The 16,378-nt window shown below is 44.9% G+C and overlaps 1 protein-coding gene across 5 annotated transcripts in view; it reads right to left on the bottom strand.

Moving 5' to 3' along the window:
- The window catches only part of LOC140201936 (metal transporter CNNM3), a 51,029-nt gene extending 35,179 nt beyond the window's left edge, over positions 1-15,850 (bottom strand). For 3 of the 5 annotated variants that reach the window (XR_011886993.1, XR_011886992.1, XM_072266775.1), the window contains exons 1-4: positions 14,545-15,850; positions 10,404-10,544; positions 4,582-4,734; positions 3,581-3,750 (exon numbers count right to left, since the gene is read on the bottom strand). Coding sequence is in view for 3 of the 5 variants with exons in the window: in XM_072266775.1 (XP_072122876.1) it covers positions 3,581-3,750; positions 4,582-4,734; positions 10,404-10,544; positions 14,545-15,838 (1,758 nt within the window). In the remaining 2 variants the exon portion in view is untranslated. Of the gene's footprint in view, positions 1-3,580; positions 3,764-4,581; positions 4,735-10,403; positions 10,545-14,544 lie in introns of all 5 variants that reach the window. The other 2 variants (XM_072266777.1, XM_072266776.1) reach the window with 2 other exon arrangements.
- Between the last annotated feature and the right edge of the window lie 528 nt (positions 15,851-16,378).

The raw sequence follows: 16,378 nt of genomic DNA, 5'->3' as shown, positions 1-16,378 counted from the left end.
GGGCCATGTACACCACATGTCAGGCGGGAAGATCCCAAAAGACCTGCTGTACGGGGAACTGGCCTCTGGCAAGAGAGCGCAAGGGCAACCCCATCTTCGTTTCAAAGACGTTTGCAAGACAGACATGAAGTCACTAAAAATGAACATCGAGAGGTGGGAGGGCATTGGAAGCGATCGCTCTCACTGGAGGCTGGAACTATGCAGAGGTCTAAAAAGAGAAGAGAAGCTGAGGCTTGCTGTTGAAGAAAAGCGCACTCATCGGAAAAACAGCACCAAACACTAGAGGACAGCGCCTTCAAGTGCAGTCGCTGCAGCCGAGACTGTCACTCCCGTGTGGGCCTCTACAGCCACAACAGACGCTGCTCTAACACAGTCTGAAACAAGACTTTCCAGGCACAGATCCATGGTCTCGCGAGACTAACGAATGCCACCACCAAGATTCATCTTCTGTGCATTCATAAGTACAAAGAAACAAAATCAATGAAAAACTACACACCAAGACAAACCAACATCCAATGCGCAAAATTGTGTAAATACAGAAAGAACATCAAAATAATAGTAGATAAACACAGTACTGTGCAAAAATCTTAGGCACACATAAAAGAATTTGTAAAGTTGCAATGTTTTCAAAAATCATTAAATGACTTTTTTCTAAATCAAAAACTTTACTATACCAGTAAACAGTCAAAAAACTAAATTAATATTTGTTGAGATCACCCTTTCCCTCTAAAATCAATTCTCTTAGGTAAACTGACAAGCAGATTTATAAGAAAATCGACTGGTAGGTTGTTCCAACATCTAGGAAAACTTGTCACAGTTCTCTTGCAGACATTGGCTGTCTCACTTGCTTCTGTCTCTCCAGGTAATCCCAGTAAGCCTCGATGACATTGGGATCAGGGCTCTGTGGAGGCCATACCATCTGTTGCAGAATTCCTTGTTCTTCTTTTTGCTGAAGACAGTTCTTTATGACCTTAGCTGTGTGTCTGGGGTCATTGTGCTGTTGCAGAATGAAGATGGGACCGATCAGACACCTCCCTGATGGTATTGCATGATGGATGAGAATCTGCTTGAACTTCTCAACATTGAGGATTGCATTAATTCTGACCAGATCACCAGCCCCATTTGAAGATATTCCATTGTCCTTCACTACCAGCTGCAGGCACTCATACATGTAGCACTCTTTAGCTCTTCTACGGACAAACTGCCTCCCGTTTGAGTGAAAAATTTACATTTTTAACTCATCACACCAGAACACTTGCTCCCTTTGTTCAACATCCCAGTCCTTGGGTATTTGTGCGTAGGTAAATCCCTTGGCTTTGTTTCCTCCTCAGAGGAGTGTATTTTTGGTAGCAACTCTTCCATGAAGACCACTTCTGACAAGCCCTTTCCCACGGGTTTCTGCAAGTTTCAGAGTTGATAGCAGTGCTGGACTTCTTCCAAATCAGAAGACACCAGTTTGATGCATCTCTTGTCTGCTGCACTCAGCTTCCATGGGTGACCACTGGGTTTCTGGTCCTCTACCTTCCCCATTTCTTTGTGCTTTTTAAGAACAGCTTGGACAGCACCTCTTGAAACTCCTGTCTGCCACAAAATTTCTGCTTAGAAAAGACCTTGCTGATGCAGGATGACCACCTTGAGTCTTGTTGCTATGTTCACTCTTGCCATGGTGTAAGATTTGAAGGTTACACTGTCACATCTGCCACACCCTACCTTTTAGTTTGGTCCTCCTTTGCCCAGTTTGATTCTTTCTGTTTAAGTTTATCAGTTTGGTTCATTTAACTCATTACATCATCCTGTTTGTTATCTTTGTTTAATCATGCACTAGGCTATGTACCTACAAAACAATCAAGTTTCTATTTGAAAAATGGTCTATTACTTAATATGCTTCTTTCTTTAATGAAATTTTTAAAAATAGCCTGTAACATTTAATCTTTTGGAAATCGATTGTTTGGAAATCTAAAATTTATTCATTTCTCCTCACACACTAATGCAGGATACAAAAAATAAACACCGAAAACAAATCTGTATTAAAAAAATTTAAGGAGTCCAAGACATTTGCAGAGTATTGTAATTAATAAATACAAACCCCATTTCCAGAAAAGTTGGGATATTTTTCAAAATGCAATAAAAACAAAAATCTGTGATATGTTAGTTCACGTGAACATTTATTTAACTGACAAAAGTACAAAGAAAACATTTTCAATAGTTTTACTGACCAACTTAATTGTATTTTGTAAACATACACAAATTTAGAATTTGATGGCTGCAACATACTCAACAAAAGTTGGGACAGAGGCCTGTCTACCATTGTGTTACATCACCTTTCCTTTTAATAACACTTTTTAATCGTTTTGGAACTGAGGATACTAATTGTAGTAGATTTGCAACTGGAAATTTTGTCCATTCTTGCTTGATATAAGACTTCAGCTGCTCAACAGTCCGTGGTCTCCGTTGTCTGATTCTCCTCTTCATGATGCGCCATACATTTTCAATAGGAGATAGATCTGGACTGGCAGCAGGCCAGTCAAGCACACACACTCTGTGTCTACAAAGCCACGCTGTTGTAGCCCATGCAGAATATGGTCTGGCATTGTGCTGCTGAAATAAGCATGGACGTCCTGGGAAGAGACGTCGCCTTGATGGCAACATATGTCTCTCTAAAATCCTAATATACACCTCAGAGTCAATGGTACCTTCACATACATGCAACTCACCCATGCCGTGGACACTGATGCACCCCCATACTATCACAGATGCTGGCTTTTGCACCTTTCGCTGATAACAATCTGGATGGTCATTTTCATCTTTGGCACAGAGAACTCAACACCCGTTTTTTCCGAAAACTAGCTGAAATGTGGACTCATATGACCACAGCACATGGTTCCACAGTCTTTTGGTCCATCTGAGATGAGCTCAGGCCCAGAGAACTCGCCGGCGTTTCTGCATAGAGTTGATGTATGGCTTCCTCCTTGCGTAATACAGTTTCAAGTTGCACTTCTGGATGCAGCAACGGACTGTGTTGAGTGACAATGGTTTTCCGAAGTACTCCTGAGCCCAAGTGGCTATAATTGTCACAGTAGGATGACTTTTCTGTGCACTTTTCAATCATATTTTAACTCTGTCCCAACTTTTGTTGAGTGTGTTGCAGTCATCAAATTCTAAATTTGTGTATATTTACAAAATACAATTAAGTTGGTCAGTAAAACTATTGAAAATCTTTTCTTTGTACTTTTGTCAGTTAAATAAAGGTGCACATGAATTAACATATCACAGATTTTTGTTTTTATTGCATTTTGGAAAATATCCCAACTTTTCTGGAAATGGGGTTTGTAATATTGAGAACAGGAGCTGTAGAGTCCTTGAAAGTGGGTCCATAGTTTGTGGAATTAGGCAGGACCACAGTGATGGGGTGAGTGAAGTTATCCACTCTGCTTCAGAAGCCTCATGGTTGAGTGGTGATAACTGTTCCTGAACCTGGTGAGGCTTCTTGTATCTCCACGTTATCACGTGGAAGCAATTTTGTGGGGATCTTGATTCTTCACTTTGCATTCGAGAGCAGAAAGCAGGAAGTACTACCCACCTGAAGCACAAGAATGAAGTAGTCGACAGGCCGGTTTCGCTGGTACAGATAGTGCTCTGGTGCCAGTTTGTCATTTTCATCAAACTTCACCTCCTGGTTGACACTGGGATGCTTGAGTAGATGAAAAAGAACTCGCTCAGAGACCCTTGAGGGGCTGAACAGCTCCACCTCTGTAAAGACAGCCTGCAGTCATTATAGCAGCAATTTCTAATTTAACGGCTTTATACTGACACACGTACATAAACCTTCTGTCAGCTTTTGTCCTGGAAATATCGCAGGGCTCCTCTCGGTGCCAAGTATCACAGATTTCATTAAATTCTGTTCAGGTATTCATTTGAGTGTATCTAACCAACCCAAGGCAAACAGGATCTAACTATTTCTCACAGATAAGTTGGCTCAGGTTTACACTGGTACCTCACCCTTCAGGCACAACAACGTTAGACAGATCTTGCCTTGGAAGTATCGCCAGGCAACCCCGTCAGCGCTGAATATTGCTGGGCAATTCTGTCAATGTTAAATGTTACAGATTGTGTAAAATTCTGCTCAAGTATTCATTCGAGAGTATCTAACCAATCAAAGCCAAACAGGACAAGTTGGGTCAGGTTTACATTCCAAATTCAGGGAAGGATAATTTACCTAGTACTGCACATGCCCCCCGCTCTTGTCAATATTTGGCATTTCTTCGATCAGATCAATAGAATGTTTAAAGTTGCTACATTTATAGCAATGATATGAAAATGGAAATTAATCTTTGTATTCAAGACTGGTTGATCACAGTCTGGTCTTAATTTTACATCTGAACAGACCTTTCACTCTTAGCACAGCATGAACTCTTTCCCAATCTAGAGCAAAAGCCTGACTATGTGACAGCTTATATGCTCCACAGAAGTCATTCTTCATCCTCATATAATTCACTTTGCAATAAATACTGCATATCGTTTTTCAAATTTTTGGAAGCCCAAGAGGCTTTCCCCAGCTCCAAGAGATAACTGCCTCCCTACCTCTGGATAAGAAGCGCTGAGTTGCTAATAAAAGCTGAGGTGAAATCTTGACCTTTAGGTCGATATCAGGCACCTTAAAAAAAGAAAAGTCTTCTTTCTTGCGCTCAATAAGAAAGTCAACCGGGGGAGGCTTTTTCTTCACTTTGATTTCTGCTGCAGAGGTAAAGAGAAAAAATGATTTAATCAATTACAATTATCTTCAAGACCTGACATCCTTTCGGTACTGAAATTCGTATCGGAGGATCTGCACAAGCAATACTTTTATGGAGCCCTGGTAACAAAATACACTCAGTGGACACTTAGCTAGGTACACCTGCCCGTTAATGCAAACATCTAACCAGCCAACCACGTGGCAGCAACTCAATGCATAAAAGCATGCTGGCACTGTCAAGAGGTTCAGTTGTGCAGACTAACCATCAGAATAAGGAAGAAATGTGATTAAGTGACTTTGACCATGGTTTGAGTATCTCAGAAACTGTGGATCTCCTGGAATTTTCATACACAAGTCTCTAGAACAGGGGTCCCTGCTTAATGGTATTGGTCCACAACATAAACAAGGTTGGGAACCCCTGCTCCAAAATTTACAGACAAAATTATCCAGTGAGCAGCAGTTCCGTGAGGTTAGAAGGGAATGGTCAGACTGGTTTAAGCTGACAGGAAGGCAACAGTGATTCAAATAACCACATGTTACAACAGTGGTGTGCAGAAGAACATCTCTGAACACACTTAGCATCAAACCTTGAAGCGGATAGGCTATAGCAGCAGCAGACCACTCCGAGTTCCACCCCTGCACCTAATAAAATTACTACTGAGTGTATTATTCCACTTTATGGCAAAGACATCAGGAGTAACAGCCAGGGTTGATTTCTGTCCCTTAAAGAAATGAGGCTAAACAAGAGAAAGTGCTGTGCACCATGAAAGAATGGGAAGTAGCAAACAGCTCAGATTGAGAGCAGTTGTGAGATAATTTAAGTTTTGTGTTCTTTGACAACCCCCCATGCCACAAGCACTCATCAACATTTGAAGAGCAGAATGCCAGGGATATTTCCACAGTATTCACAAAATCAGTGATTTCCACTAAGCAGACATCAGACGCATAAAATCACCTCGTTTCAGCCCAATTTTGATTTATCGATGAACATTATCCCCAAGTTAAAAATCATTCAGCCTTGATGTATCAGTACTACCACACAGAACACCACTGCAAGCCATCACCTTCTCAAGAGCATTTAAGAATCAGAGTCATACAAGTACAGAAGCTCAGGTTTTCCACGCCAACCAAGAATCTCATTCAATCTGGTCTCATTTGCCCACATTTGGCCCTTATTCCTTTAAATCAGGTGTTTCCACCCTTTTTTAATGCCATGGGCCCCTGCCATTAACCAAGAGGTCCACGGACCCAGACCCCACGCTGGGAACCCCTGCTCATGTACCCATCCAAGAACCTTTAAAACTTTATTTTAATGTACCTGCCTCAACCACTTCCTCTGGCAGCTTATTCAATATACTGACCACTCTCTGGGTCAAAAGGTTGTAATACATCTTCCCCCCTCCCCCCACTTTAAATACATTTCCTCCAACTCTTCAGTTCACAGCTCTGGCAAACAGACTGTGCACATAAGCTCACTCCATGCCCCTCATGATTTTATACACGTTGAGAAGATCACTCCTCCCTCTCCCATTTTTATTGCTAACCACCTGTTCAGCTTCTCTCCACAGCTCAGTATCTCAAATCCTGGCAACAGCCTCAAATCTCAACAGTACTCTTTCCAGTTTGATGGCATCCTTCCTAGAACAGGGTGCCAAAAACAGAACACAATTCTCCAAGCATGGCCACAACATCATTTACAACTGCAACATAACCAAACACAACCCAAATTACTTGCCCCTACAGCAACCGCCAGGGCCCTGCCTTTCACTGGGAGTGTCCTACTTCGCCTTGCCTTCCCAAAATGCAATACCATAAGACTGTACAATACAGGAGCAGAGTTAGGCCATTCGGCCCATCCTGTCTCTTCCGACATTTCATCATGGCTGATCCATTTCCCCTCTCAACCCCAATCTCCTGCATTTCCCCTGAATCCTTTCATGCCCTGACTAATCAAGAATCTATCAAATTCTGCCTTAAAAACACCCAATGATTTGGCCTCCACAGCCACCTGGCAACAAATTCCACAGATTCACCACTCTCTGGCTAAAGAAATTCCTCCCTCATCTCCGTTCTAAATGGATGTCTCTCTGTTCTGAGGCTGTGTCCTCTGGTCTTACACTCCTCCACCATAGGAAACATCCTCTCCACATCCACTCTATCGTGGCCATTCAATATTCGATAGGTTTCAACTCATTCTTCCAAGTTCCTGTGAGTAAAGGCCCAGAGCCATCAAACACTCCTCATATGACAGGCCTTTGAATACTAGAATCATTTTCGTGAACATGCTCTAAAACCTCTTCACTGGCAGCATATCCTTTCTTAGATAAGGGTACCAAAACTGCTCACAATACTCCAAGTGAGGTTCATCAGTGCTTTATAAAGCCTCAACATCATCCTTGCTTTTATATTCTCATCCTCTCAAAAAGAATGGCAGCACTGCATTTGCATTCCTTACCACCAACTCAACCTGCAAATTAACCTTCAGGGAATCCTGCACGAGGACTCCCAAGTCCCTTTGCACCTCATATTTTGAATTTTGTCTCCATTTAGAAAATAATCTACCCTTTTGACACTTTTGCTACATCTTTAGCTAAATTTGAGGGGGCACGTGGCCAAGTGGTTAAGGCATTGGACTAGCAACCTGAAGGTCATGAGTTCGAGCCCCAGCCAAGGGAACGCATTGTGTCCTTGAGCAAGGCACTTAATCACACATTGCTCTGCGACGACACTGGTGCCAAGCTGTATGGGTCCTAATGCCCTTCCCTTGGACAACATTGGTGTCGTGGACAGGGGAGACTTGCAGCATGGGCAACTGCTGGTCTTCCATACAACCTTGCCCAGGCCTGCGCCCTGGAGAGTGAAGACTTTCCAGGCGCAGATCCATGGTCTCACAAGACTTAACGGATGCCTTTGTAGCTAAATTTGTTGAGAAATCTGGCTAACTATTACAGTGATGCATTTATTTAGTCACAGCAAATACACAAGTAACACTACATCCCTTACTTTCAGTTTAGTATATTCTAGTACTGTGAACTGGGTGCCCACAGGTTCATTAGCCTCATATTGTACAAAAAAAAATAGGCAATATAAAAACAAAAGATAAGCTTATCTTAAGGAACATGCTAGATCAGGGGTTCCCAACCTGGGTTCCATGGACCCTTGCTTAATGGTAGTGGTCCATGGCATAAAAAGACTGGGAACCCCCCCACCCTGCTAGATGGAGGTCTACACTTCTGATTAAGTACGTGATTCCCATTTCCATTGCCAAACATTTTAATTCCGATTCCCATTCCCATTCTGATATGTCGATCCATGGCCTCTTCTTGTGCCAAGATGAGGCCACCTTCAGGGTGGTGGAGCAACACCTTACATACCATCGGGATACCCTGCAATCTGATGGGATGAATATCAATTTCTCCTTCTGATGAAGGATATTTCTCTTCCCCACCCCCCCCCCATATCCCCACTCTGACCTTTCACTTTTCACCTGCCTACTACTCCTCTCCCACCCCTCCCCCCCACCCCGGTCACCACCTCCTTCCCTTTCTGCTGCAGTCCGCTCTTCTATCAGATTCTTTCTCCTCTAGCCTTGACCTTTCCCATGCACCTGGCTACACTTATCAATTTCCGGCTAGACTCTTTCCTCCCTCCCCCTCCACCCTTTTATTCTGGCATCTCTCCCAGTCCTGAAGACAGATCTCAATCTGAAACATCAACTGTTTACTCTTTTCCACAGATGCTGCCTGACCTACTGAGCTCTTCCAGCATTGTGTGTGTGTTGCCATGAGAATATTTTCCCACGCAGTCAAGAGTACAAGGTTCAGATGTATACAACAACTTCTAGTAAACACAAAAGGACTTTGGAATAAAGTCTAACCTGGAATTATTAGAAAATGGAAGTCTTACCATGGAACAGAACATGAATGCATATAAAAGAAAATTAGAAAAGTGAACAAGAAATGAAATACTTATTGATGGCTTAAGCAGGAAGATTACTTGCAGTTACAAATACTAGCAACACTCACAACACGCTCAAGAAACACAGCAGGTCGGGCAGCATCTGTGAAAACGGTCAACGTTTCAGGCCGGAACCCTTCGTCAGGACTGTAGAGGGCAGAGACTCTATAAGGAAGGTGGGGGGAGCGTGGGAAGGAGAAAGCTGGTAGGTTCAGTTGAAAAACCAGTAAGGGGAAAGATAAAGGGGTGGGGAAGGTGAAGCAGGGAGGTGATAGGCAGGAAAGGTGAAGAAGAAATAGGGGAAAACACAATGGGCAGTAGAAGGAGGCGGAACCATGAGGGAGGTGATAGGCAGCCGGGGGAGGGGGCAGAGTGAAATAGGGATAGGGAAAGGGAGGGGGAGGGAATTACTGGAATTATTACCCTAACCCTAAGGCCAGCCTTCTCCTTCCCACCCTCCCCCCATCTTCTTTGTAAGACCTCTGCCACTTCCCTCTTCAGTCCTGACGAAGGGTTCCGGCCCGAAACATTGACTGATCGTTTCCACGGATGCTGCCCGACCTGAGTTCCTCCAGCATGTTGTGAGTGTTGCTTTGAACCCAACATCTGCTGAGTATTTTGTGTTTACAAATACTAGCACAGGTCCATTAGGCTCAATTGGGCCCCTTATGTTAGAAAGGATGCACTGTCATTGGAGAAGATTCAAAGGAGAATCACGAAAATGATTCCAGGATTGAAAGACTTGTCATATGAAGAGCGCTTCATGGCTCTGGGCTCGTAAACTCACTGGAACGCAGAAGAATGACAGGATCTCATTGAAACCCATCGAATGTTAAAAAGCCTCAATAGGGTGGATGTGGAGAGGATGTTTCCTATGGTGGGGGAGTCCAAGACTAGAGGACGCAGCCTCAGAATAGAGGGACATCCATTTCGAATGGAGATGAAGGAGGAATTTTTTTAGCCAGAGTGAGATGAATCTGTGCAATTCATTGCCACAGCCAACTGTGGTGGCCAAATCATTGGGTATAATTAAAGCAAAGGTTGATAGATTCTTGAACAATCAGGACACAAAGATACGGGGAGAAGGCAGAAGGTTGGGGCTGAGAGGGAAGTGATCAGCCATGATGAAATGGCAGAGCAGACTCAATGGGCCAAATGGTCCATCTGCTCCTATGTCTTATGGTCTTATAAATAGATGTTATAATAAAAAATAAATGCTTAGATCAAACTTTGTCATGGAATGTCCCATTGGCTGTGAAGGGAGGAGGGCTGGGCATGGGGCTAACAACCCCATCCCATAAAATCCCAGTGCTACAGAAGTGCCAAAAGAAGCTCCAAATACCTCATCCCTGGGAGAGGGAGGAGAAGAGGGGCTACATCTGAGATAACTTGAAAGACTGGCCCAGGACAGAGGACCCTGGCAAGCTGCTGCTGGCCTATGCCCCAGCAAGGGTTATGGGCTTAACTAAATACGGTTAGATTAGACAGCATCTAGGGGAAGAGAAACAGTTAGCATTTCAGTTGAGATGCTTCAGGATTTGAAACATTAACTGTTGCTCTCTCTGTAGATGCCTCCTGACCTGAGAAAGTTTCCAGCAATTTCTGATTTTTTAACATTCTCCGTACCTGCAGACTTTCGATTTTTAGAGATGTTTGTCAGCCCACTGTAGGTGGATTAAGCCAAATACCTCAAACATTAATGTTTAAAACTTACTATCATCTGACTCATCGAGGATTTCCGATTTGATGATTTCTTCGATTACATCTCCAAGCGTTACTAAACCCATCACCTCATAGAAAGGATCACCGTCCCCCTCGTTGTTCACTTTCTGGACCATTGCCATGTGGGATTTGCCTCAGAACATGAAACAGAGGTGGAAAACTGTTATAAAACACGGCAAAGACAAAAAACTATACAGCAAAATAACCAATTAGAGCTGGGATCAACACAGAGAAAAGTTTACTCTCGCTCTCTTAAATTTTCCTAATGAGATCTTCTAGTCGCCGATAAGTTGGTGGTAAGTTCTGACCTCGTATTTTGTCAATATATATCCAGAGTGCAAACTTTGATGGAAGCTATTGCAACACTTCTCACTTAAACTGCGAAACAGCTACTAGTTGTTTTCTGAATAAAACTGCTGCAGCTACTCGGCAGGTCAGACAGCATCTGTGGAGGTAAAGAGATAGTCAACATTTCAGGTGAAAACCTCTGCCTCCAGTGATGTTGCCTGACCTACAAACTCTTCCAAAAGTTTGTTCTTTATACCAGAACCCAGCACTTGCAGCCGTGTCCATACATCAATTCAATTGCTTCTATATTAAGCTTTTTTAAAGTCACAAATTTCATAGAAATCACATTAATGAGGATGTTTGATCCCTTGAATGTGTGCCAGTTCTTCGAACCAATTGGCTCCAACCCCTAATCTTTCACATTTATTTACTAATACTTCAGAAGTATTAACTTGATGAAAATTACTCTTGAATTTGTCTATGGCATTGATTTCCAGATTACAATTCAGTGCAAAAGTTTTCATCTCCTTGTTTGTATAATTATATTTCTTAAGACTGTATCTGCCTTTGCCATTCCTTTCAGTTCATCAGATGCATGGAGAAGGGGAAGCTTGCTACTTGAGTAACAGCCTGCTCTCCATATTGTACTGCCCTGGCTTGCATATCTAGACAGCTAGGACGCAACATCCATGAATGACCCTAACCAACGGAGGCCTAAGACACATAAAACCTCAGCCACTCCTTATTTATTTTGATCATTAGTTTTTACATTTAAGGCCTTTTACATTTTGTTCTTCAGCATATCGCAGTTCTTCTTGCCTCTTTGCAAAGTTAAGCTCCCTCACTGTTGGACCTATTCTGAAAAATAGCCAATCTCAGACCAAGGCTGTGGAGAGCTCTAGTAAAGTGCAAGAGGTGATAATCCAACTGAGGCAAAACCAACGAGTTACCTCAAAGATGAACAAACAGTTGTTTATTCATTTCCATGGATGCTGCCTGATCTGCAGAGTTCCAACACCATTTTAGGAGTGTTGCCTTGAATTTCCAGCATCTGCAGAATCTCATGTTTAAGATTCGCATCACAGATGCTTTTATTTACAATTTCCCACAAAGAATTCAGCACTATGACAAGGGTACCTTCTAAGTTCCTTTTCCCACCCAGACACTATTTTTTTAATCTTACTGAAATGCCTGGTTTCAGTTTCATTTGCACACTGCTGTTCACAGCATCTCTTATTTCTGATTGAACTCAGTCAGGAAAGGGAGTGAGTGTTCATTTCTAAAGGAATTCATCACATTGTGTTGCAAGCAATTCTTAAAAGACAAGAAGCAAATTCATTGTCAACCACATTCAAGTTCTTGATAGCAACTGGAGATCTGACCATCCTAGAAAATGCTGTGAACATTCCATGAAGTAACATTCTCACACTGGAGCAGACCACAAGTCAGCCCCTGGCTATTGTGATGCTGATTAAAATAGATTCAGGTCTTTTGAAAGGGGAAGTCAAAACAATTCCACAATTCAAACAGAAACATTAGATACCAGCAACACACATCAAAGTTGCTGGTGAACGCAGCAGACCAAGCAGCATCTCTAGGAAGAGGTGCAGTCGACGTTTCAGGCCGAGACCCTTCGTCAGGACTAACTGAAGGAAGAGTGACTAAGGGATTTGAAAGTTGGAGGGGGAGGGGGAGATCCAAAATGATAGGAGAAGACAGGAGGGGGAGGGATAGAGCCAAGAGCTGGACAAGTGATAGGCAAAAGGGGATACGAGAGGATCATGGGACAGGAGGTCCGGGAAGAAAGACGGGGGGGGGGGGACCCAGAGGATGGGCAAGAGGTATATTCAGAGGGACAGAGGGAGAAAAAGGAGAGTGAGAGAAAGAATGTGTGCATAAAAATAAGTAACAGATGGGGTACAAGGGGGAGGTGGGGCCTAGCGGAAGTTAGAGAAGTCGATGTTCATGCCATCAGGTTGGAGGCTACCCAGACGGAATATAAGGTGTTGTTCCTCCAACCTGAGTGTGGCTTCATCTTTACAGTAGAGGAGGCCGTGGATAGACACGTCAGAATGGGAATGGGATGTGGAATTAAAATGTGTGGCCACTGGGAGATCCTGCTTTCTCTGGCGGACAGAGCGTAGATGTTCAGCAAAGCGGTCTCCCAGTCTGCGTCGGGTCTCGCCAATATATAAAAGGCCACATTGGGAGCACCGGACGCAGTATATCACCCCAGTCGACTCACAGGTGAAGTGTTGCCTCACCTGGAAGGACTGTTTGGGGCCCTGAATAGTGGTAAGGGAGGCAACACTTCACCTGTGAGTCGACTGGGGTGATATACTGCGTCCAGTGCTCCCGATGTGGCCTTTTATATATTGGCGAGACCCGACGCAGACTGGCAGACTGCTTTGCTGAACATCTACGCTCTGTCCGCCAGAGAAAGCAGGATCTCCCAGTGGCCACACATTTTAATTCCACATCCCATTCCCATTCTGACATGTCTATCCACGGCCTCCACTACTGTAAAGATGAAGCCACACTCAGGTTGGAGGAACAACACCTTATATTCCGTCTGGGTAGCCTCCAACCTGATGGCATGAACATCGACTTCTCTAACTTCTGCTAGGCCCCACCTCCCCCTCGTACCCCATCTGTTACTTATTTTTATGCACACGTTCTTTCTCTCACTCTCCTTTTTCTCCCTCTGTCCCTCTGAATATACCTCTTGCCCATCCTCTGGGTCCCCCCCCCCTTGTCTTTCTTCCCGGGCCTCCTGTCCCATGATCCTCTCGTATCCCCTTTTGCCTATCACCTGTCCAGCTCTTGGCTCTATCCCTCCCCCTCCTGTCTTCTCCTATCATTTTGGATCTCCCCCTCCCCCTCCAACTTTCAAATCCCTTACTCACTCTTCCTTCAGTTAGTCCTGACGAAGGGTCTCGGCCTGAAACGTCGACTGCACCTCTTCCTACAGATGCTGCTTGGCCTGCTGCGTTCACCAGCAACTTTGATGTGTGTTGCTTGAATTTCCAGCATCTGCAGAATTCCTGTTGTTAACATTAGGTACCAACCACTTTGCCCATACACACAATTTAAAATGCATATAACATTACTTTGGGGACCTTAACAATGTAATGCTGAGGTTTTATAAGGCCTGGCTCAGATCGCGTGAGTACTGAGATCAGTTTTGGGTCCCTTATCCCAAAGGATGAGCTGGCATTGAAGAGGGTCCAGGGGAGATTCACGAGAACGACCTTGGGAACGAAAGGGTTAACGTACAAGGATCTTTGATGGCCGTGCACCTGTACTTGCCGGAGCTTAGAAGAACAGGCAGGTATCTGATTGAAGCCTATCAAAAAATCCCGAGACCCAAATACAGTGGACGTGTGTGGACTAGATGTTTCCTATCGTGGGGGAGCCTAGGACCAAAGGACACAGCCTCTGAATACAAGCACATCCCTTAAGAACAGAGATGGAACCTTTAGCCAGAGGGTGGTGAATCTGCGGAATTCATTGCCAGACAGGTGTGGAAACTAAGCCATTGGGTAGATTTCAAGCAGAGGTCAAAGGTTATGGGAAGGATGCAGGAGAATGGGGTTGAGGGATAATAAATCAAATGGTGTAGCAGACATGATGGGCCAAATGGCCTAATTCTGCTCGAATGCAAGTTACCAAACACTGAATGTGGAACAGATTTCAGATCATTTTGAAACTCTTAAGCACTTAATAAGTTATCGGCTCTGTACGCATACTGGATTTTAATAATGAACCAAGATATTGTAATTCATGTCATTGTGGGAAACTCCTCCTTAGCAGAAGAATTTGTCTCTACCATCATAAATATTCACCTTTCTTAAACTCTTCCAGAACAGCATCCAACTTGGTGTCATTAAACACAAAATGCAGAGGGTGGTTGTAGAATTTGGTGATTGTGTTCAAAGGCGTGCAGTCCTCAGGATCCACCATTGCCAGATCCTTCACGTATACCATGTCTACAATGTTGGACCTCTCCTCTTCGTACACCGGGATTCGAGTGTGTCCACACTGCATGATCTCCGACATGGTATTGAAATCCAGCACCGCCTCTGCACTCAACATGAAACAATCTTTCAGGTTGGTCATGATGTCCTCCACTACCTTAGTCCTCAAAGCCCCTCGACTGAACTCCTCCTTGACAAACTCCCTGTACGGGTCACTGGACCTCAGCATGTCCAGAATCTTTTCTCGGATGTAGCAGGTGCTGATATCCTGGCACAGGGCCAAGTCGAGCACCAGGGCGACAGGCAAGGAAATGGGCAAGGTGATGATTATGAAAAGGCAAGTCAGCCAGGTGGTCCTAGAGGCGATGGCAAAGCCATATCGCGAGCAGATGGTATAGGGAAGGATCTCACAAAGCAGGAACATCAGAGCTGCACAAACAAATATAGCAGGCAGGATGGCATCGAAGGCCCGGTAAAATAAGACACCCAGGGCCGAGTTGGCTAAGACACTGCCTAGGACCAGGGAAGAGAGAACCAAATTGCCTCTTTTCCTGATGGGCTCCAGGGACTTAGCGCTTCTCTTCTCCCTCTCGGATCCGCAGTGGCGGATGATCTGCAACTCCAGAGGGTCCAACCACAGGACGCTGAGATGAAGCAGGTTAAAGAGAGCCGAGCAGAAGAGCAGGAGGACCAGAAGCAGGATCTGACCCCACACAGCCAGAATCCCCGCGCCGGCCTGCGGCTGGATCTCCAGCGGCGTCTTCCAGTCCCCAGGGGCCGTCCACAGACCTCCTGAGCCCTGGGCGCACAGGTAGTACACACCGGCGGCGCTGGCCTGGCCGGTCTGTACGCTGACCAGCACCGAGCCGTTGGCCGGCTTCTCCTCATCCGGCAGCCCCAGCCAGCTCTTCTCCAGGCTGCTGTTGTCGCAGGTGAGGCCGCGGCTGAAGCCCAGCCAAGGCCATACGGCCCGCCTCAGGTTCGATCCGAAGACCCTCAGGTCGAAGCGGGCCCCGGGTCTCGCTTTGATAACCCCGGCTTCCATGTACACATGTCCGACGCCGCTCTCCAGCCTGACCCCGCGAACCTCGGGCTCCCTGGAGTCCGCCGCCGAGCTCCACAGGGCGCCTAGCACCAACAGGCTCCGCAGTCCCGGCGCCATCTTGAGGCTGCCCACCTCCGAGTCACGTGATTCCGAGCCGCCCGCCACCGAACCTGCTCGTCGATTACGTCCCGCCCAGGCATCTTGTTGACAACACACCCATCGAATTGCAAACAGGGCTCTCCGCGACCAGCCAATCGGATAGAAGGGATGGGGCCCCACCGTTTCAAGTGCGGTTGAGAGCGCACGGTAAACACCGTACAATGCTGCCGCTCTTAAAGGGGAAAATTTGCGCAGGGGGTCGTTGAACTGATTGTCTCTTTTCGTATGATTTTCATGAAGGGGAAACGTTGCATTAATACACAACGTTTCTATCAGTCGCATTCAGGTTAACCTCCGTACAAGTTAACCCAACAAACCCCATTTGCACGAAGCCATTACAATTACCCTTTGAAATTGCATTCCAAACATATTCTATTGTGCAACTATTCAGCCTGGTTTATAGGAAGTATTTTCGTTAAGAGGACAGCTGACTTAGGTGTCAACATCGACCTAACATCCAACTTTCTACAAAATCCTATAAAGGGTAGTGGATTCGAC

The sequence above is a fragment of the Mobula birostris genome, chromosome 8 (assembly GCF_030028105.1).
Source record: "Mobula birostris isolate sMobBir1 chromosome 8, sMobBir1.hap1, whole genome shotgun sequence".
Taxonomy (NCBI): Eukaryota; Metazoa; Chordata; class Chondrichthyes; order Myliobatiformes; family Myliobatidae; genus Mobula; species Mobula birostris.
This window is presented reverse-complemented; position numbering and strand designations above follow the sequence as displayed.